At 40.4% G+C, this 27989-nt stretch overlaps 7 protein-coding genes across 9 annotated transcripts; 4 read left to right on the top strand and 3 right to left on the bottom strand.

Moving 5' to 3' along the window:
• Positions 1-5428: 5428 nt before the first annotated feature.
• Positions 5429-6604, bottom strand: LOC6032141 (probable serine hydrolase). The gene has a single exon (XM_001842743.2). The coding sequence runs from the start codon at positions 6492-6494 to the stop codon at positions 5469-5471; it is 1026 nt and encodes a 341-aa protein (XP_001842795.2). The 5' UTR covers positions 6495-6604; the 3' UTR covers positions 5429-5468.
• A 73-nt stretch (positions 6605-6677) lies between these two features.
• On the bottom strand, positions 6678-7966 carry LOC119767038 (probable serine hydrolase). The gene is made up of 3 exons (XM_038254294.1): positions 7875-7966; positions 7680-7812; positions 6678-7620 (listed from the first exon to the last, which is right to left on the bottom strand). Exons 2-3 carry the CDS (start codon positions 7806-7808, stop codon positions 6700-6702), a joined length of 1050 nt encoding a protein of 349 aa, XP_038110222.1. The 5' UTR covers positions 7809-7812; positions 7875-7966; the 3' UTR covers positions 6678-6699.
• A 162-nt stretch (positions 7967-8128) lies between these two features.
• On the top strand, positions 8129-11363 carry LOC6032142 (probable serine hydrolase). 3 transcript variants are annotated; one of them, XM_038254296.1, is made up of 3 exons: positions 8129-8204; positions 10264-10344; positions 10399-11363. In XM_038254296.1, the coding sequence occupies exons 2-3, from the start codon at positions 10288-10290 to the stop codon at positions 11332-11334; spliced, it is 993 nt and encodes a 330-aa protein (XP_038110224.1). In that variant the 5' UTR covers positions 8129-8204; positions 10264-10287; the 3' UTR covers positions 11335-11363. The 3 variants fall into 3 exon arrangements, with proteins under 3 accessions (XP_038110224.1, XP_038110223.1, XP_001842796.2); XM_038254295.1 differs by lacking the exon at positions 8129-8204 and adding an exon at positions 9361-10182; XM_001842744.2 differs by lacking the exon at positions 8129-8204 and having other exon boundaries at positions 9361-10344.
• Positions 11364-11775: 412 nt separating this feature from the next.
• LOC6032143 (probable serine hydrolase) lies at positions 11776-13063 on the top strand. Its single transcript, XM_001842745.2, has 2 exons — positions 11776-12023; positions 12087-13063. Exons 1-2 carry the CDS (start codon positions 11907-11909, stop codon positions 13008-13010), a joined length of 1041 nt encoding a protein of 346 aa, XP_001842797.2. The 5' UTR covers positions 11776-11906; the 3' UTR covers positions 13011-13063.
• Positions 13064-15868: 2805 nt separating this feature from the next.
• Positions 15869-17113, top strand: LOC6032144 (probable serine hydrolase). Its single transcript, XM_001842746.2, has 2 exons — positions 15869-16073; positions 16138-17113. The coding sequence occupies exons 1-2, from the start codon at positions 16008-16010 to the stop codon at positions 17059-17061; spliced, it is 990 nt and encodes a 329-aa protein (XP_001842798.2). The 5' UTR covers positions 15869-16007; the 3' UTR covers positions 17062-17113.
• A 2659-nt stretch (positions 17114-19772) lies between these two features.
• Positions 19773-22553, bottom strand: LOC6032146 (pre-rRNA-processing protein TSR1 homolog). The gene is made up of 3 exons (XM_001842747.2): positions 22316-22553; positions 21986-22256; positions 19773-21926 (listed from the first exon to the last, which is right to left on the bottom strand). The coding sequence occupies exons 1-3, from the start codon at positions 22419-22421 to the stop codon at positions 19862-19864; spliced, it is 2442 nt and encodes an 813-aa protein (XP_001842799.2). The 5' UTR covers positions 22422-22553; the 3' UTR covers positions 19773-19861.
• A 2033-nt stretch (positions 22554-24586) lies between these two features.
• LOC6032147 (stomatin-like protein 2, mitochondrial) lies at positions 24587-26137 on the top strand. The gene is made up of 2 exons (XM_001842748.2): positions 24587-24863; positions 24922-26137. Exons 1-2 carry the CDS (start codon positions 24786-24788, stop codon positions 25984-25986), a joined length of 1143 nt encoding a protein of 380 aa, XP_001842800.2. The 5' UTR covers positions 24587-24785; the 3' UTR covers positions 25987-26137.
• The last annotated feature ends 1852 nt before the right edge of the window (positions 26138-27989 follow it).

The raw sequence follows: 27989 nt of genomic DNA, 5'->3' as shown, positions 1-27989 counted from the left end.
GTTGGATAAATACGACGAGTGCTGAAAATATCGAGTTTTGCAACATGTTCCATACAGCATTTTTTGCTATTCTGGAAAACACTTTTGAATAGGATTTTTCAGTTAAGCTTACTCAAATAAGTACAAGCGTATAAGAATGAACGTTTTTGCACTGTTATTTTCGCAGATTAGACTGAATACGCAACACGGAAGAAACGAGGTCAAGAAAGTTAAAAGATCTACATGTTAACATTCTTATATTCCATTTCGCCATCACAATTTTAACCGCCATCTTAGATTACACAAAATCAGATCACTTTGAAGCATGTTTGAGTCATAGTTTAGTTGAATTTAATAATAATAAATATTTCGTGTTTCAATAAACTTGAGTGAAATTTTGGCAAAGTCTCCGAATAATCAAATACGAAATGTGTAAAAAATATTTTGTAGTGCGTCCATCCCGGGAATTCCCGGGACAAAAATCCCGGGATTTTTCCTAAACCGGGAATTCCCGAATCCCGGGATTTTCTATAATTTGTCCCGGGAATTCCCGAAATTGAAAAAAAAATCATATTTTGGTCTGGAAATTCAGTAGAACAATAAAATGAATTAAAATTTGTATTCAGCAAATCTCAGCATTAAATTGGCATTTAAGGAAAAAATATTATAATTTGAATTACCAGGTCCGCAAAATGCCTAGTGCTTTACATTTTTTCTCTATTATTTTATTTTTTTGAAAAACTGGATATATTTACGTATATTTTCGATTTTAAATAAAAAAAACAAATCTCATATCAAATTATTTATAATCAAACACCGGCATCTAGGGCAAATACGTACAAATGTAACGAATAAATACAGCTATTAAAGCAAAAAATATTTGCATGACGTTTTGGATTACTTCGGTTGAAACAGTAACAGAACAAAACAATTTGTACTTCCAAATTTAAAATCTCCTGTACCTATTTAGACTGTAATTCTGATTTTCCCTCGGTTGGCGGTAGTAACTTGAAGATAATTTGTAAAATATGTTTTATATAAAACAATGAATTCAAAACTTATCTAAAATTTTACATTGACTGGTATCATTTTATTTATTGTCGTTGTTTGTTTTCTAGCTGTTTTAGTCATGTCATATAAAATATATATAAAAGAAAAAAATATGAAAGAATTCCAAAGTTTTTTTGAATAGGTCCTATAAACATATGGAAAACAAAAGCTTATTGGACCTCTTCAAAAAAAACTCAAGAATTATGTAATTTGATTCGCAAATAAAAAAATGATAAATCATACTGGAATTAAAAATAGTAGTTGATATAAAATCCTAAACACCACAAAGACAAAAAAAAATTCTTTTAGGCTATTTTAAAACTGTCGTCTTTGTTTAGATTGAAGTGAGGATTATAACCATTTGATATTATTAAGCTAATTCAATGATTTTAAGCTTGAAAACATAACAAATATAATGAAACATAGATTTTATTACTGATTCAAAAATTTCCCGGGATCCCGGGAATTCCCGGGATTCCAAAAATATTTTTCCCGTTTCCCGGGAAATTCAAAACCCGGGAAAATTGGACGCCCTAATATTTTGCATTTTGAAAATTCTTGGATTTTTTATTTTAAAAATTTTTGAGCTCAATTAATTTTTGATTTATTTGTTTTAGAACTTTGGAATTTTCATATTTCGGAATATTAAAATCTCAAATATTTTTGAGTTTCAGAATTTTAAAATTAACAATTTTCAAAAATTTCAGAGTGTAATTTTTTTTTTGAAATTCAAGAATTTTAAGAATTTTAATATTTTTTTAGAATTTTAATATATTTTTTAAATTTTCAAAGTTTTCAGAATTTTTGAACTTCAGAATATTAGAATTTCAAGAATTCAACAATTTAAAGAATTTTAAGAATTAAAAGCATTTAAAGAATTTTTAGAATCTGAACAATTTTAAAAATTTTAAGAATTTTAAAATTATTTAGAATTTTAATAATTTTAAGAACTTTAAGAATTTTAATGATTTTAAGAATTTTAAGAATTTGATTTTTTTTTAATTTTAGGAATTTTAAGAATTTTAAGAATTTTAGAAATTTTAAGAATTTGAAGAATTTTAAGAATTTTAAGGATTTCAAGAATTTTAAGAATTTTAAGAATTTTAAGAATTTTAAGAATTTTAAGAATCTTAAGAATTTTAAGAATTTTAAGAATTTTAAGAATTTTAAGAATTTTAAGAATTTTAAGAATTTTAAGAATTTTAAAAATTTTAAGAATTTTAGGAATTTTAAGAATTTTAAGAATTTTAAGAATTTAAAGAATTTAAAGAATTTAAAGAATTTAAAGAATTTAAAGAATTTTAAGAATTTTAAGAATTTTAAGAATTTTAAGAATTTTAAGAATTTTAAGAATTTTAAGAATTTTAAGAATGTTAAGAATGTTAAGAATTTTAAGAATTTTAAAAATTTTAAGAATTTTGAGAATTTTGAGACTTTTAAGAATTTTAAGAATTTTAAAAATTTCAAGAATTTTAAGAATTTTAAGAATTTAAAGAATTTTAAGAATTTTAAGAATTTTAAGAATTTTAAGAATTTTAAAAAAATTATGAATTTTATGATTTTTTTTGAATTTTAAGAAGTTTAAGAATTTTAAGAATTTTAAGAATTATAAAATTTTTAAAAATTTTAAGAATTTTAAAAACTTTAAAAATTTTAAAAATTCTAAGAATTTAAAAAAAATTGAGAATTTTGTAGTAATAAGAACTTGAAGTCCCTATTTTAAGAATTTCACAAATTTCAAAAAAATCAAAAAGTTCAAGAATTTAAAGAATTTTAAGAACTGTGCAATTCTCTGAGATTTCGGTCATTCGATTTTTTTCGTATTTTTTAATCCGGCTGAAACTTATTTGGTGCCTTCGGTATGCCTAAATAGGCCATTTTATCGAATAATCGGATAATAATGGGCAAACATCGGCACTTATTTTAAAAAATCAATAACTGCAACTATTTAATAAAAAAAAACTTACACAAAAATGACTATAAATTGAAACGGTGTACTTTATCAAAATTTCACTTAAGTACTTTTTGATTGCCAATTTGATTTTACATCGAAAAATTAAGTTAAAAAGTGTTTGCGACCGATATTTCGATTTTTTGAAAAAAAATCAGTGTTAATTCTAAAATTCATAACTCGGTCAAAGATATTTGCCCGTTCTGGAAATTTCTGAAAAGCTGGCAGAAAAAAAAATTAAAAAATAGTGTTTTGTTTTGCAAATCAAGTTTTAGTAACAAGATGTGAAATTAAAAATCACAATGTATTTTTTAATCGTGTTTCATTTTTTTTCAGTGTAGTCCTTATCCATACCTACAACTTAGCCGAAGACACCAAATCGATCAAAAAATTCCTTCAAAAAATACAGATTTTCATACATCATTTTTGTATGGGCAGCTGTCAAATTTGTATGGAAAATTATATTGACAAACTTATGATGCAAAATGGCTTTTTTGGGCATACCGAAGGCACCAAAAAAGTTTCTGCTGGATTAAAAAATACAAACAACAAAATTTAAAAAAGACCGATTCCATAGTGAATTGCTCAGTTACAACCCATTGAGAATTTCAAGAATTTTGAGAACTACAAGAATTTCAAAAAAATCAAGAATTATAGAAATTTTAAAACATAACAATTTGAGAATTTTTAGAATTTCACAAATTTTAAATTTTTAGAATTTTTGGAATTTGAAACATTTTTAATTTTTTTGTTTTATGTTTTAAGAATACATGAAATTTTAAAAATCTTTTTAAATTTTTGAAATTTTGGAATTTTAGAATTCAAGAATGTATTTTAAAATTAAAGAATTTAAAAATTTTGAATGATTAAAGCCTTGCTCTGTAAAATTTCGTTCAATCACTATCAGTGACCTTTCCATTTTAAGGGTTGCAAAAACAAATTACAAATTTTCAAGGTAATGTTTTTTTTTTTTTTTTTTTTTTTTTTTTTTTCAAGGTAATGTTTTTTTTTTTTTTTTTTTTTTTTAGCAGGCCAAGGATTGATACCTAAGAGCATGCAATGGCACTGACCTTGTTGCGTGCTCTTCGGTTGACGTCCACGTAAGGAACATCCTGGAAGGAGCGTAACTAACTACATCCGTAGTTCTGTTAGATCATCCGAATTATCTTGATCAGAACAGTATAGCTCTGGAAACGGATCGTAAACCTTTGACCACCGCGGGTCAGAGTCGAGACGGCTAAAAGAAAGGGGCGCGACAATGTGGGGAAGGGAAGTAATTTGTGATTGTAGACGGTATTGTTTTGATTCGCAGTATGTTGAGTCAACTGCTGTGGATGTACCTGAAACATCGCACAACGGGGTTTCTCTTCTCTTCATTCTCAGCTACCACCTATCTCCTATTTTTATTTTGCTCTACTGATTCGTACTTCTTCACTAATTCTTCTGTTTACCATTTTGGTTTTGATTTATTAACTCTTGATTCTCGTATCTCTCAATGCTTGCACTTTTTTCCAAATAATGCTGCTTTAACAAACTGTGTGTTTTCTTTAAAATAAACCTTCCCTAATGCACTAGTAATACCAAGTCTATTTATCATTTGCCTATTCTTTGTTGATTTACTTCTTTATTTATTTATTTGATTAATTTTGTATCTAGTCTATCATAACAATAATCTAAGCTTGTTTGTTATCTCTATTTATTAACTATTGCCTATTTCTAGATCTACTACATTAAGCTTATTCTTTTACTTTTTACATACAATTATGATTCTCTTACTATTGATTCTTTATAAAGTTTCGGACCCGAATGACTCTTGAGTTAAGTGGTCCTTAAACGCAAATAAATAAAATAAATAAAATTCTTTATAAAGTATATTCTCCTTTACTGTCTATTGTTTTCAACCTTCACCCTTTTCTTCTAACAAGTGAGGTTCAAGCCCTTACTCAATTTATAGAATGATTGAAGGATTAACACAAATATTACTATTGTACTTTTGGTAAACTTTTGAATAACATGCTTAGGTTCAAAACATTGTAACAAAACACCGCGACAGAAGAAATAGCAACAGATAAACACGACTCAACACTAGGAAAGACTTCAGGAGAAAACAATACACAGTAAATAACAATTAGTTTTTGAATTCAAACTAAAAATAAAAAGTTTTTGCTTTAATAAAAGTTAATAGGCACACTATAAATGGTTAGGCGCTTATACTTACATCAAACCCTACGTAATGTACCACCCCCGGCCGAGTTAAAATGCGTAACCGGAAAAGAAGGTGTGCATGCCTGGCACGAACACTCAAAGCGTGTTCTAGCGTGCTGCTCGTACTGACTCAGAGCAAGGGTGAGATGTAGGTGTAAGGGCAGTGCGTGTTCGTCGGGAACCTAGTGCATAAGATCGGTCAAGGCCCGTTCTTACACTGAAAATTGCGAATTGCGAATTGCGAAATTTTCAAGGTAATGTTTTATTTGTCCATTTTCAAGCTTTAGTTCGCTACCCTCTGACTGCCCCTCCTCCAGTACTGCTCCAAAAACGACGACACGATCGGCGCCACTTTGTTCGCTTCCGACAGGTGCACGTGGTGCCCACCCTCGACGTACTCCAGCCGGAACAACGGATTCACCCCCCGCACCACGTCGACAAACTGATCAAAGTACTTCTTATCTTCGTAGTACGGCGAATCGGTCGCCTTGATGAACAGGTACGGCATCGTGGCCATCCGCTTCGCCATAGCCAGACACATTTCCTGACTCCATCCGACGCTGACGCTGTGCATAAACTTGAGTCGACTGTCCCGGGTGAAGAAGAACCTTCCCGGATGGGTTGTAGATTCGGAAATGTTACGGTTGAGCAGGTATGGTGCGACCTCCTTGGAGACGGACTTGTTGGAACCTAGGTGGAGTCGTTCCACCAGTTCTTCGTAGGTGTAGCTGGGAGGTTCGACTTGATCGCGGTTCCGTTCGTCGGCGAGCAAGCCTTTTGGGATTCGTTCTTCTAATCGGCGTACGATTTCGGCGGGTTCCGTTATGTGGGACTTGAGGCAATCGAGGCCAATGTACAGATCGACCTGGTTCGGGAAGGTTGCCGCGTAGACCATGCTGACGATCGAGCCCATCGAGTGGCCGAGCAGGGAGACACGATCCCAGCCGTAGTGCTTCACAATGCGCTTGATCAGATATACGTGATCCATGCTTTGGTAGCTGAGACCTGCGGGGATTCGCGAGGACAGTCCGTGCCCGGGTAGGTCAATAGCTAGGAAGCTGGCGTGCTGTGGGAGCAGCGGAATGAGCGTGTCGAACGTTCCGGCATTGTCCAGCCAGCCGTGGATTGCGAGTACGGGGCGAACGTTTCTCGGGCCCCACCATTTTGCAGCGATTTCTCCAAACGGAACGGAGATTCGAACTTCCTCCGGGTCTACCAGATAGCTGGGTTCGATGGATTGTTGGTTTTGGAACGATTGAACGAAACGACACAAGGGCCTTCGACGGATCAAAGATTTTAGGGAGAACATGACAGGAATTCAACACAGTCACAGTAAATTCAACTTTACAAATGATGAAACAAGGTCAGAGACAGCCAATAGGTAGCTTCTAAAGCGTTCTGTTGGTAGCAAGATAAAGAAGTCTACCCAGAACAATACGGCATACAGAGAGGAGAGGTTCTTTTGTCTACTTCTGCAAGAAAAACAATTTTCTACGGTATAGATTCATGTTTCCTTACCGCCTCGCCCCACTGCAAGCGTCCTTCTTCCAGTGTTTGCACAGAAACGCCGTAATAAGCGGCGCGACCTTGGCCGGCTCCGTCAGGTGCAGATGGTGCGTACTGTCGACAAACTCCAGCTCAAACAGCGGATTCACCTGCTTGACCAACGCCACATACTCTTCAAAGTACTTCTTGTCCTCGTAGTACGGCGAGTTTTTCGCCTTGATGAACATGTACGGCATCGTCATCCGTTTGCCCATCTCCAGACAAACCTGCTGGTCCCAGCCCGTTCCCACGCTATACTTGAGCCGGCTATCCCTTGTAAAGTAGTACTTGCCCGGGTACATCTTCGATTCGGCGATATTACGCGTAAGCAGATACGGCGCGACCTCCTTCGAGATTGACTTGTTCGTTCCGAGGTGCAACCGTTCCACAAGCTCCTGAAACGTGTAGCTCGGCGGTTCCGACTTTTCCTGGTTCCTGATGTCCGCCAGCAGCATCTGCGGTATTCGCTTCTCCAACCGTGGGGCCAACTTTTCCGGATCCGCGATGTGAGGCTTCAGCGCATCAATCCCCACGTACAAATCGACCTTATCCCGGAAAATCGCCGAAAAGACCATACTCACGATCGACCCCATCGAATGCCCGAGCAGCGAAATATGGTTCCACCGGTACTGCTTCATGATCCGCTTCAGCAGATATATACTATCCAACGTGTGATACGTCATCCCATCAGGAATCCGCGAAGACAATCCGTGTCCAGGCAAATCCAACGCCAGGAAGCTCATGTGCTGCGGAAGCATCGGAATTAACGTGTCGAACGTCCCGGCGTTATCCTGCCAGCCGTGCAGGGCCACGATCGGACGCACATCCTTTGGACCCCACCACTTGCCGGCAATCTCCCCATAAGGCACCGGAATTCGCACCTCTTCAACCTAAAATCAACACAAAAAATGCAACTAATCGTAGATTGAGCAAGCTTCCCGAAACGAACCTCAAGCGTTGCTGCTGCTGCTGCTTCTGGCTGATTGTTGTGAATGTGGCGTGACGATAGCGCCGTAATCGGAAGTTGACGCGGGCTCACCAGCAATATTTGACGAAATATTGCATTGAGATGGGACATTTTGCTGAAAATTGACACTAAATTAGGCAAATTTCTTCTAGGTCTTCTAGGAAGTAATTGAGCTACCTAAAATTCCCGAGCAGTGAATATCAACGCGGAAACTGGCCACTTCCTTATCGCTTAATTCGCTTATTACATAAACACTCAAGGTCGTTCGCTATTGTTCAGTGTAAAATTGAGCTATTAATTTCCTTAAAAATTTCACAACACTTTTACGAAAAGTTGGTTGAACTTTGACAGCTGATGGAGAAAGTTGACTGAAACTAAATAGTGAAGAGAGGTGAACAGCAAAGCAACCCGTGAAGTTTGTACCCTGACGTCGAAGTGCTGCTATACTGGCTGACGGAGACAGCTGAGAAAAGAGAGTGAGGCCACAGCGCCACGCTGTGTGAGTGAGTGAGTGTGAACTTTTATCAATGGATGATTCAAGCGGAGCAGGCCACGAGCTACCTACCTACATCGCCTACATCGGCACAGTCACGAACACGTGGTGGTTGTAAATGTGTTTGATAGCTCAAACAAACCGTAAATTTGAGAGAGAAAGGGGCTTGTGTGAGTGAAAGAAACTTGAATAAATCCGATAAAAGCAATTATTTTTTAGTTTAGTGAGATTTGAGAATTAAAATCTGTTCAACATATACGCAATTTCAAATTTCAAGCTGAACCTTAAAAAAATAAAGTAATAAAAAATGTCATAATACAGTCCAGGCTCGATTGTCCAAAGGCTTCGGATATTTTTTATCGGATAATCGAAACACAAAAAAAAACATCTATTTTTTTAAAGTCTTATGACCATCAAGGTCGAGCTTAAGTATGACTTATAAACTACCTCCAAAAATTAAAAAAAAAAATAAAACATTGTTATTTTTATTTGCCCACATTTTTTTCGATTTTTTTCTCGTGTTCAGGGGGTAATTTTGAGCAACTCTTGTTTTACAAAAAACATTACTTATCTTGTTAGGCCGATGCAAATATTTAAAAAAGTTTTTGTCCCTCGGCAATGGCCGAGGTCAAGGGGGGGGGGTTATTGATGCAGTTTGGTTCAAAATTGTGTGCTCTTTCATAAGAGCCTATAACATCCAGTACTTTGTTCTAGAAATCAATAGGAAATCCAGTTTTTTTAGCGAAAACTTAACACGTAACCTTATGTATGGGACAAACTTCAAATGCGTTTTTCTCAGCTTGCTGTTTTTGCATATGGGACATTTATGCGAACATGGGCAGTTCAGTTGTTTTGCAATCATTAGTTTTCAAAAAATCTAAGATCTGACAAAAACAAAAATTGTATCGAAAAAAAAAGATTTTGCATCGAAAATTTACAAAAAATCTTAAGAATTTTTAATAAACCCAAACATGCTAAAAATGATTTTAAACGCAGGAGAATGTATTTTAATTTGATTTCAGCTGGTTGCACTTGAATTTTCATTGAAATTTTGAAGTTTATTGTAAAAATATTTTTTTTGCCCCCTGATTTTTCGGCCCAATTTTGAAGGGGGAAACACAGTCAAAGTTGACCCTACAATAAATGACATTTTAAAAATCTTTGGCCAAGTCACATCAAACTAGTCACACTTCCAACCCTAAAACTTTCTTAAATTTTAAAAGATCGAAAATTGGTTGCAACATGGATTTTAGCGAAATTTTAGAACGAGGTTGTAGAGGGTGAAAAGGCAATCACATATACAAATTTGCATAAAATGAGGTCGCAGAACTCAAGTTTTTCAGCGAGTTCCATACAATTTTTTTTTTGCAATTCCGAAAAACGTGAAAAACGCCCTTTCAATGGAACTCTAATCAACAGAGTATTGAAAAAAAAATAAGTTTTCGAAATAAGTGCTGAAAGCTCAAACTTTTCCGCACCCATTTCGATTCTGCTTAGAATTTGGTAGAGGAAAGTAGGCCGTTTCGTCGTTCGAGAATGAAGGAAAAAGTATGTAGTTTCACGACGAAATTGCTAAAAAAGTTTTATACATTATGACATTTATGGTACTTTATATATGATCTTATATCCGCAGGCAACTTGGTCCTGAAATACATGTGAGCGCTAGGTGAACAATTCAATCATCTTTTATAAGTTTGGAACAGAATAGAACAAAATGTTTTCCCGTTTCCCTCCCCATGTGCCGAGACACTTCGTATAGACGCCCTTGCTTCAATCACGTCAAATTAATAATCACGCCCCCAGCCGAACCTTCATTAGAGACGCAGGCAATCCACTACTCAGAGCGAACGACAGAAAAATATTTTTGCGATTTTGATTCATTTTTTCCATTTCTGTGAAATACGTCTAACTTATCCCAAGTTAACCCTACGGTACAGTGTTGATAACAACACCATTTCAAGTTCAGACATGAATGTGCGAAAATGTGAGATGGTAATATAACGCTAATACCACCAGGATAATCACGAGATAAGTTCATACTAGCGACTTATTTTGAGGTTTAACTTTTGTCAGTTTCCAGATGTTTGAGAATAAGACATGGAGGAACCGCATCCGATGATGAAACTTGTTGATCTTCACAACAAGGAATGCAATGTAAATATTCGAGTCTTTTCAATACAATTAGTGTAAAGAATTTCACTGTTTCAGGCCATCGAAGTCGAGATCAACATCCCGTACGGAAAGATCGCCGGAAAATGGTTTGGTCCCCGGGACGTTAAACCGATCCTGTGCCTTCACGGCTGGTTAGACAACTGTGGAACCTTTGACAGGTTGATTCCTCTGCTCCCAAAAGAGCTGAGTTTCCTCGCAATCGACTTCCCCGGACACGGCCACTCTTGCCGAATTCCCGACGGCATGGCTTACCATCAGATCGATCGAGTTATGGTGATTCAGTACGTGATGAACGAGTACGGATGGGACCGGTTGGCCCTCATGGGACACTCGATGGGCGCTTCCGTGGCGTTTACCTATGCGGGATTGTTTCCCGAAAAGGTCGAGCTGGTGATCGGGCTGGACAACTTTAGGCCGGTTCGTTATTCTCCGGGGAGGTTCCTCAAGTATGCCGGAAGCATGGCAGTAAAAATTTTGCAGGTGAATTCGGATGAGCGGAAGAACTCCGAACCTCCGCTGTACACGTACGAAGAAATGGTTGAAGCCCTGCACAAGGGATCTTATCAGTCGGTATCCCGGGAGTACTGTCCGTACCTGCTGCAGAGAAACATTGCAAAGTCCAAAAAGTACCCGGAAAAGTACTACTTCAACTATGCCAGAATGCTTAAGTACGATCAGATCCCGGGTTGGACGGACGAAGCGACGGTCACGTTGCTCACGCGAATTCGCGTACCCCAGCTGGTGGTCCAAGCTACGGAATCGCGAGATCCGGGATCGCGAGCAGCGTTCAACACAGTGGTGAAGGTACTTAGCGAGGAGAATCCGACGTTTCAGGTTGAGTATCTGAAAGGAACCCATCACGTTCATCTGAACGAACCGGAAGTGGTGGCGCCGGTGATAGCGGATTTTCTACAGAAGTATTGGTCAGCTGGTGATCCCGGACAATGTGGTAAAGTTACGAGTAAATTGTAATAAAGTATTATTTGGAATTTTTATTGAAAGCGTTGTTTTGCTACACCAAAAGACTGTTGGTAAACATTACAGTCAAAAGACTGACAGAATTGAAAAAAACCAACTAGGTAGTCGGTCATGGCTTGCTTGCCTGACTCCCTGAAATCAACAGCTGACACTGTCACTGGTGGTTTCATTGACAGCGCAGAGATGTGATCTATTTTGAACTGTCATTAGTTGATTCTTTCGTTGTTCGTGAATATTTGAATGCGATTTAATAAAGAAAGTCATAAGAATTAGAATGACATCTTGAATGATTGTAGAATCAATTCAAGAAAAGATCCGAAATTCGATTCATTCACCCTCTTTCATATTTCTCGCAAAAACCTCTCACCCACACTGAAATACCTCACTGTATTCGTTCCGGACGCCACTCTCTCTCGCACACAGCTGCGAACTACCGCTAGTCGTCTGCGAATGTCTGGAGATTTAGTTTAGTATGAAATTGGGCTGTCAGGCTGGAAGCCACTTGACGACGACGACTCTATCGAGACGAGATTAGCGCACCTGCAGCAATTAAAAGTGGTGTCACAATGTCAGCCAGCACGGAGAATATCCCTTTGTCATCGTCGTCGGAAGATGAACTTCGCACTTCGGCCGATCCCCATCCGATGATTAAGTTCATCGAGCTGTACGATAAAAAGCACAATGTAAGTGAGGAATTGCTCCCGTCAAGTAGCAGCTTCCAGCTCACAAGCCATGTCCTGTTTTAGGTGACGGAAGTTGAGATCAGCATCCCGTACGGGAAGATTGCCGGCAAGTGGTTCGGTCCGAAGAACATCAAGCCGATTCTGTGTCTTCACGGCTGGTTGGATAATTGTGGAACGTTCGACAGGTTGATTCCTCTCCTCCCGGAAGATGTCAGCTTCCTGGCGATTGACTTCCCCGGGCACGGCCTTTCATCCCGCATTCCGGACGGTATGGCCTACCACCAGATGGACTCGTTGGTTGTGGTTCTGTACGTAATGCAAGAGTACAACTGGGACAAGGTGGCCCTGATGGGTCATTCCATGGGCGCGATAATCGCGTTCATGTTCGCCGCCATGTTTCCCGACAAGGTCGAGTTCCTGATCGGAATCGACGCGCTCAAGCCGCAAACGCACTATGCGGGACGGTTCGTCAAGTACGCGGCACCGGCCATCACCAAGTTTATCGAAGCGGACGCTAGAAACCGCGAAAACAGCGAACCTCCAGCGTACACGTACGAAGAGATGATCGACAAGATGCTCGAGGGAACGTTCCAGTCCGTAACGCGCGAAGTCTGTCCGTATCTGCTGCAGCGGAACATTAAACCGTCCAAAAAGTACCCCGGCAAGTATTACTTCAATCGGGATAACAAAATCAAGTACAACAACGTTCCCGGCTGGTCGGACGAGGTCAATTTCGAGCTGGCTAGGCAGGTTAGGGCACCCCAGTTGGTGATCAAGGCCATTGATTCACCCTATCCGGGCTCGTGGGAGGGATTCAAAGCGGTGGTGAAGATTCTTCGTAAAAACAACCCGCAGTTTCACGTGGAGTACATAAAGTCGTCGCACCACATTCATTTGACGCACCCGGAGAAGGTGGCGCCGGTCGTGACGGACTTTTTGAAAAAGTATTGGATTAAGCACATGGATAAGGTAGTCAGTAAGCTGTAGAGAGTATCAATAAAGAGTTGGGGAGGAATAATCTCCGAAATGGGTGCTAGGAATAGGCTAGGCTTTTTAGTTCATATCCGAAGGCCCTCTTGAGTTTCTCGAGATTCGCAAATGGACCAAGTTTGACGAGCTCAATACAACTGGAGCTCATAAACGTTGAAACTAATACATACATGCAAAGTTTTTTAGTGAGAAACATCTTAGACCGTGAATTAGTTAAATTAAAAAAAAATACTACAACTACATTTTTTTACATTAAAAAACTTCTCATGGTGCTCAAAACTATTATTTTAATGTATCCCCACGCCTCATCCTACCCCGTAAATTCAGAATTGTGTCGTGGTTTGAACACTCCGTGCTCAAAATCAACCTATACTTCTACGAATCATCTCTGCTGTAAACTTTACACAGTAGGCCTGGCCGCTTTAACGTTTGTGATGTTTCAATGTCGTCTAAAGCAATGGCGCATTACAAACGTTAATAATCACAAATAAGTTGCGACAGATTAGTTGCTCTATTGTTAAGGAGGTATTAGACTATGACAAACAAACAAACTCGCACTTTTTGGCAGTTTGCTTGATTTGTTTGTTTGCCTGCATTTATTTTCAGAAACGTCAGACTTCTACATTTTGCTTTGTTTGCGTGTTTGGCAAACTGTCAAACGCGAAAAGGTTCGAGTTTGTTTGTCATAAGACTACATATAATTAGTCCTTTTGATTAGATTAGATTTTAAAAACCTAATTTGGGCGCTAAGTTTTGAACATTTTTGAAAAAATAATGATTTCTTAAAAAAACAGTTTTAATTTTGTAACGCCGATATCTGTTAAACTGGTCCGATTTTGGACACATTGAATTTTCTAATCTTTTCGCAAATCAAACAATTTATTTCTTTTTTATATCAAGACCGACATTTGGAAAGAACGTAATATTAAAATTCCAGCTCATATTAAATAAGTCTTGATTAAACATATTTTTTCTATGGTATCAGAGTTATCAATTCTAAACATTGAATAGGGGAGCTGGGGGAAAGTCGGCCAGGCGGGGTAAGACGGCCACCCCACTGTTTTAATAAGTATACTAATAAATAATACTAAAATGTTTAGCAATACAGTTCCTCATGCTAAATAATGCATATGGAGTCCAAAGGTGACAAACATATTGTTTGAAATGGTGTAAAAATAGCTCAAAATGGTACTGGATGTAATTTTCATGAATTAAACTTAGGCATTTTTGTTAGATAACAATATGTTTTCCTGTCATCGAATATTTTTTTCATGTTAAATTGAAGTTTTCCCTAGATTATGTTCCTCGGAAAAGTTTAAAAAAAACGATGAGCTATTTGCAAAAATGTTTTAATAGTAGTTTTTGCAATTCCGTCTTGAAACTTCCTACTTTTCCTGTCATTCTCGCGTGACGAAACAGCCTACTTTTATCTACTAAAAATAACAGAATCAAATAGAAACACATTTCAAAACAAATGCTGAAAAGTTCTACTTTTCAGCACTGAAATGGATGCTGAAAACTTGAACTTTTCAGCACTAGTTTTGAAAAGTAATACTTTTCAGCCCTAGTTTTGGAAAGTAATATTTTTCAACATTTTTTTTATTTAAACGATTTATTGACAAAATACATGAACATTCGACTTATAATTTCACTCAATGGGTGTTTTTCAGAAATGCAAAAAATGTTGTATGGAACTCGTTGCAAACCTTGATTTTTTCAGCACTTGTCGTATTTATCCAACTCGGTGAACCTCGTTGGATAAATGTACGACACGTGCTGAAAAAAATCTTCTTTTTGCAACTTGTTGCATAAACTACTATTATGCAACAAGTTGCAAATAGAGGATTTTTTCAGCACGAGTCGTACATTTATCCAACGAGGTTCACCGAGTTGGATAAATACGACAAGTGCTGAAAAAATCAAGGTTTGCAACGAGTTCCATACAACATTTTTTGCATTTCTGAAAAACACCCATTGAGTGAAATTATAAGTCGAATGTTCATGTATTTTGTCAATAAATTGTTACTTTTCAATACCAGTGCTGAAAAGTTCAACTTTTCAGCACCCATTTCAGTGCTGAAAAGTAGAACTTTTCAGCATTTATTTTGAAAAGTGTTGCTATTCGATTCTGTTATACAGAAAAGTAGGCTTTTTCGTCGTTCAAAAATGACAGGAAAAGTAAGTAGTTTCACGATGGAATTGCAAAAAAATAATATATTTGGGGGGAAGACGCCAACCTCTTCTGAGGGTAAGACGGCAACCCGTAATTTGTAAATTTTATTCAATATAAGTTACATTTTTGACGGTTTTTTTTTACTATTAGGTCAAATTTGTTGATAAGGGAAAGAAATTTCAATACAACCATCCATTTTTAATCAAAATGCTGTCCTGTTAGTTTACACTGTATATCAGAAATTACGTTCGATTGAACCAAAACTGACACCGAACGTACTATTATTTTCATTATTTTTAGTGGCTGGAAAAACTATTTTCAATGTTTCTTGGACGAATTAATGGGAAATTTTCTCAGCACTTTAATTTTTTTTTTCAGAGGTTTGCGCGCAAAAATTCGAAAAGTTAATATTTTTTCTCAAACTCAGATTAAAGTGGCAATAAATTAAAAATGGTACTCAATTAAAAAAAATGCTTTCCATTTAAAAAAATATTTCATATCAAAAAGTTTACAAAGAAAATGTTTTGCATAGATTTCGATTTTTCTTAAAAAATATATTATCTATTTCAAAATTTATAACTCAGTCGAATAATGAAAATTCAAAGTTTCACCACCTCACGGTGCTATTTCAATACTAGCTTAGTAAAAGCCGCCATTATTCCATGTATTAGTGACCACCATCAGCTGTAATTTACAACCTTATTCTAGCGCGCTAGTAAACTGATAAGTGCCCTCATCGATAAGCAATCTCTTCGTCGGTCATGTTTTGCAAACTCACCCCACGAAAACAGTCCAGCTCCGTTGTTTAGCTAGTTCAAACCATGAGTGACGATCCCACGACCAGTTCCCTGATCAACCTGGTGGAAGAACACGATCGTCAACATGGCGTAAGTAAACACACTTCTTCATTTAGTGTGACTAAGAATTTTAAAACAAAACGCTTCATTCCAGGTCCAGGAGGTTCGCATCAAGCTTCCGATCGGTCACATCGCCGGCAAGTGGTGGGGCCCCCGGAACGTGCGGCCAATCCTGTGCCTGCACGGCTGGCAGGACAACGCCGGAACGTTCGATACGTTGATCCCGTTGCTTCCCCGGCACGTCAGCTTCCTGGCGATTGACTTCCCCGGCCACGGGTACTCTTCGCGCATTCCGGACGGCCTCACCTACCAGACCATCAGCTCGATCAACCTGCTGCTGGCGGTCATGACCGAGTACGGCTGGAAAAAGGTCTCCTTTATGAGTCACTCGATGGGAGCGGTGTTGCACTTTGTATTTGCGGCGATCTTCCCCGACAAGGTCGATCTTATTATTTCGCTGGACTCGCTCAAGCCGCAAGTGCTTCCGGTTGAGTTCATGATCACTCGGCTGGCCGATTCGTTCCCGCAGTTTATGATCGCGGACGCGCGAAACCAGCAAAAGTCCGAGCCGCCGGCCTACACGTACGACGAGATGATCGAGCGATTGCACGAGGGCACGTTCCAATCGATCAGCAAGGAAACCTGCCCGTACCTGCTCCATCGGAACATTCGGAAGAGCGCGAAATATCCGGAAAAGTACTTCTTCACGCGGGACAGTCGGCTGAAGCACCACGCGGGTCATCCCTTTTCGCACGAACTTATTATGGAATTTGCGGCGCGACTCAAGATGCCGTTTATGTTTGTGAAGGCAACACGATCGCCCTACTTTGAGGAGAAAAAGTATTACGATGAGGCGGTGCAGGTGTTGCGGGAAGGGAATGCATACTTTGAGCTGCACCAAGTTGAGGGAAGACACCACGTTCATTTAACCAATCCGGAGCGGGTTGCGCCGCTGGTGACGGATTTTTTGGCCAGGTATTGGACCAAGGATGAGGACGTGGTGGAGAGCAAGTTGTAAATGTTGTTGAAATTATTGTTTTGGTTGAATAAAAACTGGTTTATAGTGAACACATTATGATATCTCAATTTCACGTATTCGACGACGTGCCATACGGGCTACGATGCTAGAGGATTTTCAAATAGTGGTAGTTTTTGCTGAATATTTCGAATGTAATTTTACATTTTGAGTGGTTGATGTCGTTGTTTTTTATAAACGATGGGAAATTCAATTCAAAATCAAACAGACAATTTTAAATAATTAATAAGTTGAACTTCTCCAAACCTTAGAAAAATCCTATGAATCATTGTTAAAACTTGTATTCTTATTAAATTCTAGAGTTTTTTTTTTTTGAAAAGGTCCTATAAACCAAATTTTCAATTTTTGCTTTTTGGGTGTTTTTAGAACCGCCTTGAGTCAGGCGTATTCAAAAACACCCAAAAAGCAAAAAAATGAAAATTTGGTTTATAGGACCTTTTCAAAAACAACTCCAGAATTGCTCTGGCCACCCGTGAAACATTCGCATCCGAAGCTTTAATACTACATATAGTTCTGTTTTGATATTTGTGTCGTGAAGTACGCCATGTTTTCCGTCGCAAAAACCCGGAAATCCAAAAATTCTAATCCGAAATTGATGGTCGTCCCGTGGTCGTAGGTTCACGAAGCTTTCGAAGGATCCCAAGTCTAAGCCCGGTAAGAATTGGTCCGCCAGCCCAGCGAAAATTGTGGCTAAAGCAGATTCTTTCGAAGCGGCAGAAATTCGTGTGACCGAACTTACAAGCCTAACCGACTCCGAAGATGTCAGCATCGGAAATCGGCGTAACCCGCCAAGAGAGTTTTATAAAACTTTCAGAGGCAAACATTTTGTTCGAGCCTGACAGCGTCAGCTCGAAGACAATTTTGATGTGCTTTTGGCAGCACAGCGCTTGCTGCGATGGCAGACGGAACGGAGTTGGCAACCCAGTTTGCGTCGTTGCTAACGACATGGAAAACGCGCGCTGGACTGACAGCGGCGCGTCGTCGACCGAAGAAGAGAAAGGAAGCGCGAAACGGAGGAGAAAGGCGCGCCTTGACGAGAGCGTGAAAGGCGTGAAAGAGAAGCAAAACCGAACGACGCACGACGGTCGAGACAAGTTCATCGCAAGCAGCCGAACCGATCGGACGTCAACTCACTAAGTTTAGTATTAGTTTTAAATAGAATGTAGTGAGAGAAAATTCAGTGTTTCTGTTTGCCTGCGGTACTTCCGACCCTCCCAATTGGTTCCTCAAGTTCGCCGGCAGTGAAGTGCATAAATCTAAAGTCCGCTCCGAACACATTTTCTTTCCAAAAATTGAACGCATTTGTTAAAGGATTTTTTTTTCAGGTGCAACCCGACGGATTCACCTTGGCTGCACCAGGCAGCAAGCTCTTCGGCAGTGACAAGCACACCGGTATCAACGAGCCTGCCGGCCGCAACTCCGTCAGCAACAAGCGCTTCGGTCGCAAGAATTGTATCTGAAGGATCGTTTACACCGACCGGACTGGTCGTTACTGAACAACTTGTGCCAACGGGTGAAAGTTCAAAGATTCGCACAGCAGTATTGTTTATACGGCGCCGATGGAGAAGAGCCATACCATTCCAACTGCCGGCATTCTACAGGTCGTTCCTATTGAACAACAGGGGCTGTCCTCACAGTACGAGGAGGAGGAGGAGGAACGGACCCGGTTTTGGTAATCCTGATGACTCGGAACTGAGCCTTTCCGGAATGATTTTCCTTACTCTTGCCCTTACACAATTTTCTGCTTGCTTCATAAATCTTTGTTTCTATAGCAAATAACACTTTTTTCACAAATTTAATTACAGATTACGACATAAAAGTATATCCAGCTGCCTCTTGTGGACACGTATAAGATCGTGGAGAAATTGGACAGTAACAACGCGCTATCGATGCTATTTTGTCGCAAATATGGAGCGATATATTTCGAAAACGAACCCAGCTGATAACATTGTGGAGAAGCTTGGTGAGAAAAAGAAGGAAACATGTGCTAAAGCTCTGAAAATTGATACAAGTGCCAACCAAACTAATATTGATCCTGGCGTGCTCTCACCGCCACCTGCAGAACGCCAAGTGCTTCCCAACATTTCTCGGCCATCGATGACCACCGCGGGTTTCGACGACTTCGACGAGTGCGATGACCGGTGGGATAGCAGACATCCAAAAATCTCCGAAACACGCATTCCAAACTTTGCTCCCGAATTGGGTCCTAAAATGAAGCTTAGATTGCTAATATTATTGTTTACAGCGATAAAGCTTATTTTTCTGAGTAAAATGACCCTTTGTACGACCACAAAGAGTTTAAAATGGATTTTTAAATCAATTTCGAAAAATTAACCTCGCGGTCCTTCTTGACAGCTCGTTCCAAGGGGACCATAGTTGATCCATCGAAAAAATGTTGTCTTGTCAAAAAAAAAAAAAAATTGCGTTAAAATGAAAAAAAAAGTGATCAGAAATGGTTTTTAATCGTGTTTTTTACCGTTGTACATAAAAATTGACATAGGGCTTTAGTACCCAATTGCCAGTACTTGTCGGGTATCAGAAAATTAGTACATTAGTCAATGAGGTACTTCATGGACAGCTCACCAAGAGCCAACAGAGGATCCACGCTGCATAGCCACGCAATTTGCGCACTTGACGCGTCTAATTACAAGGGACAATTTCCTTCAAACTCTACCCACGACAAACGTTTTCCATTTGGTTTTCAATACACTGTTTGTATTATAAATTTGCAATCAACAATCAATTCCGCCCAAAGAATAAAGTAGATCAATCACCTACCTCTCTACTCCTGCATCTCCTCGTCCTCCTTCACCGCCACCGCTCCACTCGTGCCGGCCTTCGGACAGGTTTCGTACGGACACGACACAACGCAGTCCTCGTACGTCCACTTGGGGAAGACTCGCTTGTACAGATACAGCATGACCGTGTCGTGCGACTTGAGCTGCGCGTCAAAGATGCACTTCATGTGGCCGTGCGTTCCGAGCGATTCCTTGATGTGTCCCAGGCGACCCAGCTTGGTGCGCAGCTTGCACGGTTTGAAGTACTCGATGTCGTCCGGGTTGAAGAACATGTACCGAATGACGGCCGACTTGCGGTGGATTTTGAACGGGTGGCCGCTGAGGACGGCTCGCTTGAGGACGACGCGGTCCGGATTGCAGTGGATGACGCTGCCGGAGGCGACCATGCCGAGGGAGGTGTCCGGGTTTTCGCGGAAGCAGACGACGGGGGCTGGGGGGAATTGGATCGGGGCGAAGAAGGTCGCTACGACGGTCATTCCGGGTCGGAAGAAGCGCTCGTACTTGTGCTTGTCGCCGTTGGTGTGCTGGCTGAAGATCGGGTTGACGATGAACCGGCGGAAGCCGCACTGGACGATCAAGCGTTCCTTCGACTTGAGTGGGATTGTTGAGTTGGGGGTGCGCTTGAGGCACACGTTCATCACGGACATTTGGTGTTCGTGGGGGAGGAGGCCGTACAGGACAAGGGTTTCACCGGTTCCGGTCGAACAGTGTGCGTTCCAGGCGGCCTGGGGAACGTTTTTCACGTGAATTTCGATGTACCAACCGGGCATGACTCCGTCGTCGACTTCTTGGGCTTCCTTGATGATTCGCCTCTTGGTGCGATCGAAGCTTTTGAACTGGTAGATACGGGCGTAATCCAGAGGTAGATTTTCCTTGACGTCCCACGGGGACGTGCGGAACGATTCCAACCCGCGATACTTGCGGAAACGCTCCTGGGCTGGGATGTTCGCTGGTGTGTCGATCTCGTCCGGGAAGATTTCGTCGTCCTTGGCAGCTTGAAGCTTTGCCAGCGAGCGCCGCTCCTCTTCCATGTCCATGTCCTTGTCGTACTTGGACGCCGAAACCGGGCCGTCCGAAACGCTAACTTCGTCGTACTCTTCCTCATCTTCTTCGTCGGATTTGTCTCCGATTTTGCTCTCGGAATCCGAAGCGCACGACATGTAATCATCTTCGCCCTCTTCTTCGTCGTCCTCGTCGTCGTCGTCTTCGTCGCTATTATCCTCCCCGTCCACCTCCTCAATGTCCGGAATCCACGCCGCCTGGTACTCGCTCATGCCCTTCGGAATCCGCTTGATCAGCTTCTTCTTGTTCTCACTCTTTGAAGCTTCGATTTCCTCCTCCGTTGGCCACGTCTGCTCCGCATCCATCGCATCCGGAATGTTCTCCTTCTGCAAGCTTGTCTGCTTCGCCGGATCGGCCTTAGCCAGCAGCTTCACCTCCCCGGATGACATCTCCTCATCGTTCTTGCGCATTTTGTACGGATCTTCCGGCGCGTAAATTTCCGACATTTGAAAATCGCCCAGCCCCGGAATGTGCACCAGCTGGTTGACCGACAGCGGAACTCCACGCAAGAAGCCGGTAACCTTCAGCGTTCCAACGCATTCCTCACCCATTTCCGGAACAAACTCCAACTTCTCGCCAAACAGATGCGGCCGATTCGCCTTATTGTGCAGAATCTTCCTCTTCTGACCTCCGACGCGCCTCAACAGATTCAACCCGTCCGTCTTCGAGTCCAACGTCATAATCTTCTCATCCGACAGAACGCTGGCGATGGCCTTCTGGACATCGTTCTTCACTTGGCCGCGCTTCTTCGGCGCAATCGACTCCAGATCCATCAGACAGACCATCGGCGTCGGCAGACCCTGGCTGAGGGCCATGTTCAACAGCTTGGCACCGGCCCGGTCAATGACGTCCTCACCACCGGCATCGGTCGCCGAAAGCAGCAAAATCGTCGAGTCACAAACCTTCAGCGAATCCAGCACGCTCAACTCGCGACCGTGTCCCGTCGCCGGGCAGAGAAACGAGAATCGCTGACGGAATCGAGGGACGCTGCAAAAAAGAAAGATTTCTTAGGATTTATTCAAACATTTCAACCTCCAAAAACTCACTTCATGTACCGCACCCGCTCCGACACCTTCTGCACGGTGGCCTCCTCGTCGCAGCTCTCAATAATCGCGAACGCCGAGTTCGGGTCCACATTCCCGTTCAGCGGAATCACACACGTCAGGAACGGTGCCGTCGTCGCCCCTCCAATCGCCCTCTTCAGCGCAATCGCTTCCTGGCGCTTATTCTTCCGGATCTGGTTCGCCTGCCGGCGCCGATCCTCCCGCCCCAACTCCCGGTTCGGCCGCTTCGTCGCCGACTTGACGTTCGTCTTACCTGCAAGAAACAACAACGTAAACAAAATTCCGACACTCAAAAAAGTCAAAACAAAAAACCTTTTGCGACGCGGTCCAGGGCACGCTTGGATGCGTGTTTGCCATGTTTGTGCGACTTGTTGGTTTGCTTGAGCGCACCGGCCTTGTGGATCGTTTCGATGGCCATCGTGGCGGGACTTTTTCGCACGGAATTGGGCACAATTTACGCGGATTTTCACGATTTTTCGGATGCACTTAGGCACTGCACGGCATGCGCGACATGTTGACGAACGGAGAAAGAAAACGTGGTTTTGTTTACAACAGTTTGACGTTTGGCAGCGAAGAAGAGGCCCGGTGTGAAAAATATGCGGAGGAAAAGTATGACAGGGTTGCGAGGGCAACGGTCGAAAAGTAGAAGGTCGATAAAATTGAAAGCTCAAAAATTTAAAATAAGAATTTTTAAAATTATCATAATATTTAGCATGTCTGGGATCGATCAACAATATTTTCAGTTTTTTTGGAATCCCAATGTACAGCACCTCAAAAAGTTTTTTTTCGGCGAAAAAAAATCTCTTCAATACTTGGATACCTATTTTGAAAACTAATGATTGCAAAACTATTGGGAAGTGTAAAATGCACTTTAAAACACTATATTCATTCAAATGTTAAAACCATGGCTTGTTATTTAAATTTTTATATTTTTTATATTTTTTGCACTCCCCATGACCCCGAATAGAGTCCAAGGACATAAACTTCAAAAAATATTTGCAACGACCTTAAATGTTTTAAACTTTTTATTTTTTTAATTATTTAAATGTTTCAAACTTTTTAATTTATTTCTTTGTATTTTTTAGTTTTAAAAATTGTTTAAATTGTTTAAATTTTTCAATATTTTTATTTTTATTTTTTTATTTTTCAATATTTTTATTTTTTTAAATTTTAAATTTATTTATTTTTTTATTTTATTCCATGCTTGTTTCAATTTTCCGTGCATAATTCCATTTGATGGATTTGATGCGGTAGCAAAAAGGCTAAATACCGGGTATAGCAAAGTGAAATCCGAAGAACTGAGAGGAAATTGGCTACCACGACAGGTACCGCGGTGGAGTTGACGTTATAATGGTAAAAATTAGGACATTCAAAAACAAATTCAACAACAAAAAGGCTTTCTACCTAGTCAGTAATTTATCAACGCATTCAAAGAATGTTTACATGGCAGCAGCGGGTGTGTTTGCATCAGATCTGATACCTCTTTCTAGCATTTTTTTTGTCATGCGACTTTTAGCTGTTTTTTTACTGATTGCCCTATATTTCATGATATATGATGATACGCAAGTCCTTGCTGAAAAAACAATAGGACGGCGTTGCTGAGGGCAAAAATCAAAACAAAAGATTGTTTGAAATATGGCTTGTTTATGTTTTCCACAGGCAATGACAGTTCGATACTAGGTTCGATATCTATCCTTTTTTTTTACTTATTTTTATTAGGTCCTTTTAGGTGCTGTGACCAGGTTGGGACCGAGGATCAGTCAAACAATATATAATAACAAAAAAACTCCTTAAATTCCATACTTGGAGATCATGTAACTGACGAGGGTTACTTGGTCCAAGCGGGTCTTGCAGGTCTTGAACCTGCCGATGTACTCGGAAAAATCCCCACAGCTCAGCCGAACTGTAGAGCACCTCCCCGGCTTCCTTCTCCGTGGCTCCACCGTCTCGGGGGCCACATTGGCTGCTTCCTGCGGGACGAGGGCGATCCTTGGATTTTCCGTCCGGAACTGCGCCCGGCAGCGAAGGGAACTCCGTCGGCGTAAACGCCGGAACTGCTGGACTCTGCTTCTCCGCCTTCCTTGCCGGCGGTGTCGGTTTCGACGCCTGATATCTATCCTTCCAACTAATGACTAAACTAACCTCGAAAATAACACATTTTTAGATACAATTTTCCACATTCGTCGGTATTTTCGTCATTTTCTTGGGTAAATTTTCACCTTATATGTGGTAAATTTCCACCATAACATAACACACATTTTTAGAGGTAAAATTAAAGCTTTTTAAGATGATGTAAAAGTATACCCCTTCCCAGATGTAATATTACTACGTTTTTTTCTGTGTGCAGTCATTTATTTGCTTTTTTTAATCAACATATATTGAAAAAAAGTACTTCGCAAAGAAACGTCAAACGCCGCATTCCATTTTTGGAAAATAAATAAAAAGAACCGACCAAGATGTCGAGAAATTTCGATTTCGTTTTCCGGGAACTGAAATTCCGGGAAATGTTCGGCAACTCCTTTTGTTTTCAACACGCCACATTTTTCGCAGTGGGCCGAACGTCTCAAAGAGAAATGTCAAAATCTCACACGCAACTTTCAACTGTCATATTTTGCATTCGATAACTCCGAGATTGCCGAGTTTACACAACTCTTACTTAAAATTTCTACAACTAAGTGTAATAAAATACTAACCGCTTCTACCTTTCAGCATTAAACGCTTCCGGCCGACAACGTACGTCCTTCGAATGAAATAAGTTCGGAGACGATAATCCACTTAAAACATGATTCGTGCAACAGCCAGACTAGCTCGATTATCTCGGGGAGTTGCCGCGGCCGGATTCCCCGGACATGGTTCCATGGTAAGATTTTCAGCTGTTTTGTTAATTCCAGTTGGTTCATCGTCGCATTACTTTTTAGCTCTTAAATTCCAACAATGTTGCGCTACAAGCTGCCCAAGTACGGTACAAATCCACTCCGATCAACACGATCGTCATGTTCGTTCCGCAGCAGGAGGCCTGGGTCGTGGAGCGAATGGGAAAGTTTCACCGGATTCTGGAGCCCGGACTGAACGTGCTGTTGCCCATAGTGGACCGCGTAAAGTACGTGCAAAGTCTGAAGGAAATCGCCATCGACGTTCCGAAGCAATCGGCTATTACGTCGGACAACGTAACGCTCAGCATCGATGGTGTGCTTTATTTGCGCATCTTGAATCCTTACCTGGCCTCGTACGGCGTGGAGGATCCGGAGTTTGCCATCACGCAGCTGGCCCAGACGACGATGAGAAGCGAGTTGGGAAAGATGTCGCTGGACAAGGTCTTTCGGGAGCGAGAATCACTGAATTACAGCATTGTGGAGTCGATCAACAAGGCTTCGGAGGCGTGGGGCATTACTTGCCTTCGGTACGAGATCCGTGACATCAAACTGCCAAGCCGTGTTCACGAAGCGATGCAGATGCAAGTCGAGGCGGAACGGCGCAAACGAGCGGCCATCCTGGAGTCGGAAGGTGTCCGGGCTGCGGACATCAACGTCGCCGAGGGCAAACGACAATCTCGAATTCTCGCTTCGGAAGCCCAGAAGCAGGAGGAAATCAACCGCGCCAATGGTGAGGCCGCTGCGCTGCTAGCCGTTGCCGACGCCCGGGCCAAGGGACTGAAGATGGTGGCCGAATCGCTACTGTCCACCTCGGGCCGGGACGCCGCTTCGCTGACCGTGGCGGAAAAGTACGTTAATGCATTTGAGAATCTGGCCAAGAAAAACAACACGCTGATCGTGCCGGCGAACGCGTCCGACGTGACCGCGATGGTCGGCCAGGCAATGCAAATCTACAACAGTCTGTCGGCGGCCTCGGCTGCGGACCGGAAAGAATCGGAGTCGAGTGGTGGAGCAACTGGCGCGGCGACGGTTGAGCAGTGGCAGCAGATGGGAAGTGTGGAGGAGAGCGCGACGCACGGCAGTGGAACGAGCAAGCCGGCGGAACAGTGAATCGACCTTATGGGCACCCTTTAGGCATATTTGGTTAGTGGTTGCGGAAGGGAACGAAGAATTCGGAATGGAATGAACCACGTTCGTAAGCGACTGTACAACGGTTTGAATAAGCTGTAAATAAAGTTGGAAGGCTGATTCATAATTTCATGAATATGACAATTAATTCTCATTCCGACATCCTGGTCCAATCCTAGCAAGCCATGCTGTATCCATATTCAGCCGCACTTCAAATTGTTTCTCATTGTGGTCGTGCAGCTGAATGCATACCCTTCAGGCGTAATCTGAAAACGCCATAATTTATACAGGCGTTTCAGATAACGCCTGAAGGGTATGCAAACAGCTGCACGACAATAATGAGAAGCAATTTGAAGTGCTGCTGAAAATGGATGGGACCATCCATAAACCACGTGGACATTTAAGGGGGATATGGCGATTGTCCACGAGGGGGTAACAGATTCCAAAAAAAGTGTCCACGTGGTTTATGGATGGTCCCGATACAGCAGGGGTGCTCAAAGTTTTTGGAGGCCGGGCCAAATTTGAAGCTCAAATGAGCTTGCGGGCCTAATTTAAAAAAAAGGTTATTGAAAAAAATAAATAACATTATTTTAATTTAAAAGATTTAATTTGCTATTTTAATAAAATTTAAATTCAAAATAATAGAAACCACAAAATGACGGTTTTTTATTGGTATCGTTGATTTTATTGTTTCAGGTATTTGAAAAAAAGTTTTTAGCTAAATGTACTTGTGTTTTCAAAAAAAAAAGTTTTGTTTTTATATTTCGAAAATGGTGACATTACATGTTGAACAATTTATCTAAAAGCGTATTTTTATCTATAAATTAAGTGTGGCTAATGAAAAATCATTGAGAGCCAGAATTTCAACATTTCTATGGAAAAAAATGTTAGAAAATGTTTTAAGCTTCCGTATAGTTAAACTGCAATCATTATTTAAAAAAACAAAAAGATTTAACAAAAAAAAACATTTTAGCGAAAAAACAGTTATTTATTTCATCGAAAATTCACTAAAATTCATTTTTTTTAATAAACTTAACTGATTCTTAATGCAATGGAATGCATATTTAATAAATTTCAGCTGATTGCACTTGCATTTCATTTTTTTTTGAATTTTTGAAGTTTTTTGAAAACATATTTTTGCTCCTTGTTTTTGAGCTAATTTTTTTATAATGTTGGAGGGGTGGGTTGATCGACGAAAGCTTTGTAAAATATTTGCAACAAACTTGATCCTCCGATTTCCACATTTTCGTTATCTAACTGTAATGAGTTCGAATCCCGAAGGAAGTGCAATGTATGTTTGAGGGTCAGTTCATAAAAGTGTCATTATGACTTGCAAATTAATAAAGAAAACTTACATTTTTGCAACTATTACAGAATTCTACCTAAGTCAATCTTGAACGTTTTTCAATATTTCTAAAAATGTTTGATGAAAATTTTGACGATATTTACTAGTTTCACTCACATTAAAACGTATGAAATTGTTTTAATTATAAAATATTTTGAACACAGTATTTGTATCCTAAAGTGGGGATCAAAATATTGATAAATAATAAGTTTTTTTTTATTAACAAAAAATAAAAAAGATAAGTATATAAAAGTTTAAAATAAACCTTAATTTTGAAATCTAATCTAATCTAATCTAATCAGACCCTAGCGCAGCCAATCTTTCGAAGGGATCCTGGAGAGTGCCTTAGGTTAGATGACGCCTAGCACTTAGAGGGTGACGATTCTCGAGATTTTGAATTTCCCGGGAATCAAGAGTTGAATTTGGACATTTCCCGGGAATTCCCGGGACCCGGGAGTTTTTTTTAACTTTGCCAATAGTGCCAATAATTTAAAAAGAAAAAGTCCTAAATTTATGGCTTTTCAATGAATTCAGGTACAATTAATTCATACTTATTTAAAAAAACGTTAATTTAAGTAGCCTCATTACTTCAAGAAACTATTTCAGGCATTTGATTTTTTTTCTTAATCTGCAAATACAA

Source organism: Culex quinquefasciatus, chromosome 2 (genome assembly GCF_015732765.1).
Source record: "Culex quinquefasciatus strain JHB chromosome 2, VPISU_Cqui_1.0_pri_paternal, whole genome shotgun sequence".
Classification (NCBI taxonomy): domain Eukaryota; kingdom Metazoa; phylum Arthropoda; class Insecta; order Diptera; family Culicidae; genus Culex; species Culex quinquefasciatus.
This window is presented reverse-complemented; position numbering and strand designations above follow the sequence as displayed.